A 6,054-nucleotide genomic window follows, 5' to 3' on the forward strand; every position below is an offset into this window, starting at 1 on the left:
ATAGGTGTTTAAATGAGGCTTTTTGAAGTAATATCCAACATAGATGATGGATCAAAAGAGAAAAATATTATGCATATAGGCATATGGGTCAATATGCTAATTATTTTCCAAACTTGAATATACTAAATGGTTCCACTTTACTGCAATTACTATCTGACATTTTAAATATATTTTCAATACACTTGGGTGAGTTACAGTGGGTTCCTGTGACACACTCAATGCGAATAACACCAGTTTATTTAAAATAAAAGCAAATCTGTTCCATTAAAAGATTATTAGGCTGCATATGAAGATACATTGCATTAATCTGGATGTGATGTTTATATAAAGCCAGATCATTCAGAATTCAAAATTTGGCCCTATTAATGGAGTGTTTGTCTCTGCTGTTATGTAAACAGAGTCATCAGACAGAGAGGAAGAGAGAGAGGAAGGGAAAGCTGTGTTCAGGGTGGGTTGTCGACAGCCCCTGGCTCTGCATTGCTGACGAAAGCTGCTTAGCTCCTCAGTTGCTATGGCAACCAGGGAGAGCAGCCAGACAAAAACGAGGCAAAGGGGAGGGGCTTTCAAGGGAGAAATAGAGGAGAAAGGGCTGGATGGGAAAGATAGACAGAGGGAGGGATACAGACAACCGATAAAGAAACGCACTGAGAGCAACAGTGGTAAAGCAAGGCTACAGACGGAGACAGAGATAAGGTCTGGATATAAATGCTCAGTCCACCAGCTGGGGAATAATAACTGCAGCAAGTGACTGGAGGATACAGAGAAAGGGGGAAGCAGAGAGAAGATGGATGTACAAACAGAGAACATGGACCCCCCGCCTTGTGAATCCCAGTCGAGTGGAAAAATCAGAAAAGGATTCAAGCTGTTTGGCAAACGCAAGCCAGGTAACATTTTTTCTATTCGTGGCAAAGGGGATGGGAACAACAAGTCACCTGTTATCAGGAGCAAAACCAGTGATGGATTATCTGAGACTGCTGCACCAGATTCAGAGCAGGAGCCAGACAAGGAAAAGGCACAGGAGGTGAGTCAAGGAGAGAGGGAGCAGGCAGAAGAGGAGGCTCTCGGTGAAGATGGCGTTATGGCTGCAGCCCCAGCTCGTGCCTCCATTTCTTCAGCCAGCTCAGCCAAGTCCCTCAGCTTCCTGTCGCTGCTGAGGGGTGGTCGGAGAGGAGTGGGGGACCGCAGGGTTCACACCGTGTCCCAGCCTGTGGGTCGGCACCGTCGTGGGCTGAAGGGTCTGTTTGGCAATGTTAAGTTTAAATCAAAAGATAAAGAGGAGAAGGAGGAAGCCCCTCCGAGCCCACTTCTCATGTCGTCCCGTGCCAACAGTGTGGAAATCATCAAAGAGGACCTCACCCTCACCCCCAAATCCCATCCTCGCTCTCTGGACAGCCCAGAGACTGAGAGCTATGAGCCTGAAAAGAGCTTTGCAACACAGGACAGTGAAGCTACGTCCCCATCAGAGACCTCAACTCCCCAGGTGACGGCAGGCGATGTGAGTAGAACTGATGAGCATGTGCCGCCTTTACCCACCTCTGAACCACCCTTGGTACCCGGGGATAACAGCCTGAGCTGCCTGCTGGCAGACATCTCCTCTCTCCTGACCTTTGACTCAATCACAGGGGGTGGAGACATTATGGCTGATGTGGAGGCAGAGTGGGGAAAAGCGAGCAGTCCTGTGAGTGCTGCGGGGACTGAAGTCACGCCATCATCCACATCTCTCTTCTCCAAACCCACCATCTCATCTCCACCGACCTCTGCCTTCATCAACACAGCTGCTACGGCAAAACCCTCTCCTGTAGCCGTCCCCACAACAACCTCTACCCAATCCTTTACTCCTCTGACAAAGACAACTGCAACCTCTTCTCCCAAGCCAAGCTCCATCATCACGACGTTGACCAAATCTTCCACTTTGACGACTCAGTCAGTCAAACTGAGTTCGGACTCTACTCCAGCCCCTGAGCCTTCTGCTAGCGTAAAAATTAAATCAACTCCTTCGCCCATTGCAACGAGAACCTCAACTACCCCTGTAACGTTAACAAGCCTTTCGGCTCCAATAATGGCTCCTCCTTCCATGACCGTTAAATCCACACTGAGCATCACCTCTGCTTCTTCAACAGCTCCTCCGAACACACCTGCCACTGTAGTAAAGGCTCCCTCAGCTAGTCCAACTCTTACCAGTACGGCTAGCAAATTGGCTTCAGAGGTGATCGCAGCACCTCCTCAAGTTGTTGCTTCAGTAAGTAAACCTATCCCTGTTGTGACTCCAACAACTACATCAGCTAAACCTCCACCAGTAACCCATAGCCCTCCCACAGCTGTTGCTTTTACCCAGCCTCCACCTGTTAAACTGGATTCAGCTAGCAGCTTGAACCTGCAAACTTCCACTTCCTACAAACCTTCCCTGAGTTCAGCTGCAGGAGAATCTAAAGCCCCAGTGACAGTATCACCAGCCAGTGCTGTTACAACTAAACCCCCCTCTCCTCCACCCTCTAAGATGACAACGGTTCCCACATCAACTACGACCTCAGGCTCGGTATCTGCGGCCCTCTCCAAACCATCACTTACCTCTAGCCCAGTGGACTTAAGTAAGCCCTCTTCCACTCTTGTAAGTGTTCCAGATGTTCCTTCCTCTACTCTGACTGCCACAACTAAAACCCAACCCAGCCCTGCATCTGTCCCAACGCCATCTTTAACTTCTTTAGATAAGGTTCCTCCCACGACTAAACCCACTCCTGCACCAGTGTCTTTAGATAAGACACCCCCTGCTCCCACACCAACCCCAACCACTCATGCTGTTGTTTCTACAGCATCCGCAACACCTCCTCCCACAGGTCAGACCCCAGTCTCTCAATCTAAAGCCCCTCCTGCTCAGATCCCAGTTTCTGTACCAAAAGATCCAACTGCTCCAGCTTTGATCTCAATTACTCAGTCTAAAGCTCCTCCTGCTCAGATCCCAGTTTCTGTACCGAAAGAACCACCTGCTCAAATGCAAGTCTTTCAGTCTAAAGCCCCTCCGGCTCCGGCTCAGATCCCAAATTCTGTACCTAAAGAAACACCTGCTCCTGCTCAAATTCAAGTTTCTCAATCTAAAGCCCCTCCTGCATCTGCTCAGATCCCAGTTTCTGTAGCTAAACCTCCTCCTGCTCCTGTTCAGATCCCAGTTTCTGTAGCTAAAGCCCCTCCTGCTCCTGTTCAAATTCCAGTTTCTGTAGCTAAACCTCCTCCTGCTCCTGCTCAGATCCCAGTTTCTGTAGCTAAACCCCCTCCTGCTCCTGCTCAAATTCCAGTTTCTGTAGTTAAAGATCCACCTGCTCCTGCTCAGATCCCAGTTTCTCAATCTAAAGCCCCTCCTGTAACAACTCCTGCCACTTGCCCTGTACCCTCTCCTTCCTCTCCTCCTGCACCTTGTCTGAGTGAGGCTGCTAAGATGATAGGAAGTGGACAGGCATCAGTAGATGGGCAACTGACTAGTTCAAGTGGCACGGGTGCCCAGGGGGCCCAGACTGTGCTGCCTAAAACAGAAGAACTGTATACTGAGACACGAACGAGCGTCCAGGGCCCCCCCAGAGAAAGAAAGATACCACAAGCTAAACCATCGGGACTTAGCAAAATACCTGTAGTTGGAGGGGGCAGAGCAGCCAAAATACCTGTCCGGGACAGTCAGCATGATGATGAAGCAAGCAGGGATCCACCTACTCCTGAAGACGACAGGCCCCATTTCAACTCACATGGTGCAGGGAGCAGAGATAAAATCAGTGATGTTGAGGCTAATGTGCCCACCTCAAAACACGCCCAGGAGGAGAGTCAGCAGCTTCCCCAGCCGAAAGTCCTCACCAGTTTACCGCGTGACTCAAAGATCCCTGTGAAGCATGGCGCACAGTCTCACGCAGCCTCCCAAATCCCTCAAGCTAAAGAGCCCGCTCGCACTAAGATACCAGTGTCCAAGGTTCCTGTCCGCAGGTCTGGCACTAAACCTGCAGCTGCAGGCGGCAGCACCCAGTTAAGAAAATAAAACAATGGACTGAACCGACCAACAATACAGATTATGGCTTTGACTGCAACTTTTTTTCCAATATTACTACATGACCACCCTTTTTTAATTAACGTTTCTAGACTGTAATTCTTGGCTTCACAACAACATAAGCAACAGTAACAAAGTCAAGGAGGCTGACAGCACTCAAGCACAAAACATCTCCACAAGGAGCCAAAGCAACAAGCCTGGCTCTTTGGTGCTGAGCCAACTGGACATGCACTCAGGAAAGGTTCGGGGTCACACCTGAACACACAGCAGCATCGGGAACTAAGGATAAGCAAGAAAAAAGGTCTTCTGGGAACACAGTCACACACACACAACACGGGCGAGTGCCTTTTTAAGGGTGCTTTTTCCGACAGACTTTCAGAATTAATCTTTTCTACAGTACTTTTAACTTTTGTTACTCCCACTTTTTGTAGGAACGGTCAACTCTTTTTTGTCTTTCTTTCCAGCGAGTCTTTGATAATAACCAGTCCCTTTACTCTTTATTTATGTCAGGAGAAGAACAGCAGGAGCTCTATAAATTAATGCAACAACCAAATTTACATTCCACACCTATCTCTGGATGTATGTAGCATAAAACGTGCCATTAATTTTTTGCACAACATGTTGAACTGTACAGCGCCTGTGTGTCCGCCTGCTCATATGTAACATGATCAGATCTCACTGTGAACTATGGGGAAGACTGGTTTTTATGGGAGGAGTGGAAATAATTGCTCCCAGTGTAATGGACAGCAGCCATTATGAATGGCACTATGGACAGAGAGGATACTGAGATGAGATCTCTCGTACACTGGCACGTCCTAATCTTTATCCCACTTATACTCAGATGAGAACAATATCTCTGTGTATAGTCTCATCTATGTTGTTCTGTTTCCTATTTAATCAATAAAACAATATAAGTACTTTGCAAGATGAGATCTGTTTAAGTTGTGAATTATATCCTGCATGTTTTCTACATTGTGGCAGTTGGAGACAGATGAGGAATAATGTGGGCACACATTACGATTTACTGGCTTGGTATTAAGAAGCACTACAGCATCTCTTGGGAGAATTTTACGCGGAAGGGAATTACATGAGGGAAAAGTTCAAGAGCAGAGTAAAGAGATATGACAAACATTCTATATAATCACTGACAAATCCCCACTGTGACTCACCGTCTTACTACAGCCTGGGCTCAGAGTGTCCTCATACTGTAGGAACATCATTCCAACATCATCCACACTCAAAGCTCACTGACCTGAAAAGCGAGCAAATGAATGTCAAGAGAGCCCAGCCAATCAGCTGCAAGGGAAAACGCTTAACATGCATACCTTATTATCAGGAAAAGGGTTAGGGAATGTGTGTCATTGCTATTCTTAGTGTGAAATGCTCCCGACGGATGTGCTGCATTATGTCTGAGTGGGTTATTTGATTTAGACGTTTAATATCAGTTTGATATCAGTGCAGAAAAGAACACAATACAGATACTTATTTGAACTGAAAAGGCTGTCGTGAACAAAAAAAAAGAGACTATCTTTGATGTTGCACGAAGGCTATAAATGTAGGAAAACATGTTGAAAAGCAAGTCTAGTGGTGAGAGGGAAAAACCACAGGTTAAAGATGGGACGCTGATCTGAGTCATGGGGTAACGTTAAGAGGAGTCTGCTGTTAGGAATAAAGCGCAAAGGACAAAGGGTGAATTTCTTACGAAAAAAAAGCAGTGCGGTGGTGACACAAAAAGACCTCTGTGTACTTCAGGAAGCCAGAGGCTGCAAGCTGAGAAAAAAGGACCATCACTTCGCCTGAGAAAACACGAGGATTTCACCGCATCAGGTGTTGATACAGGCTACAGAGGGTAAAAGCATCTCCCTGAGAAAAAGAACAGTCTCCCCCTGAGGCTCTGACGCAACACAGGTTTGCCTCTTAGTAACACCTGAGATTTTGGGTTTAAAATATTGAAAAACAGTCTTTAACAGCATGCAGATTTATCATCACGCCTGTTAGAGCAGAGGTCAGGCTGGTTATGAGGGCTCACA

At 47.1% G+C, this 6,054-nt stretch overlaps 1 protein-coding gene across 1 annotated transcript; it reads left to right on the forward strand.

Annotated features, from left to right (window-relative positions):
- The first annotated feature begins 567 nt into the window (after positions 1-567).
- LOC117261310 (uncharacterized) lies at positions 568-4,951 on the forward strand. Its single transcript, XM_033633686.2, has one exon. The coding sequence runs from the start codon at positions 785-787 to the stop codon at positions 4,013-4,015; it is 3,231 nt and encodes a 1,076-aa protein (XP_033489577.2). The 5' UTR covers positions 568-784; the 3' UTR covers positions 4,016-4,951.
- The last annotated feature ends 1,103 nt before the right edge of the window (positions 4,952-6,054 follow it).

Source organism: Epinephelus lanceolatus, chromosome 11 (assembly GCF_041903045.1).
Source record: "Epinephelus lanceolatus isolate andai-2023 chromosome 11, ASM4190304v1, whole genome shotgun sequence".
Taxonomy (NCBI): Eukaryota; Metazoa; Chordata; class Actinopteri; order Perciformes; family Serranidae; genus Epinephelus; species Epinephelus lanceolatus.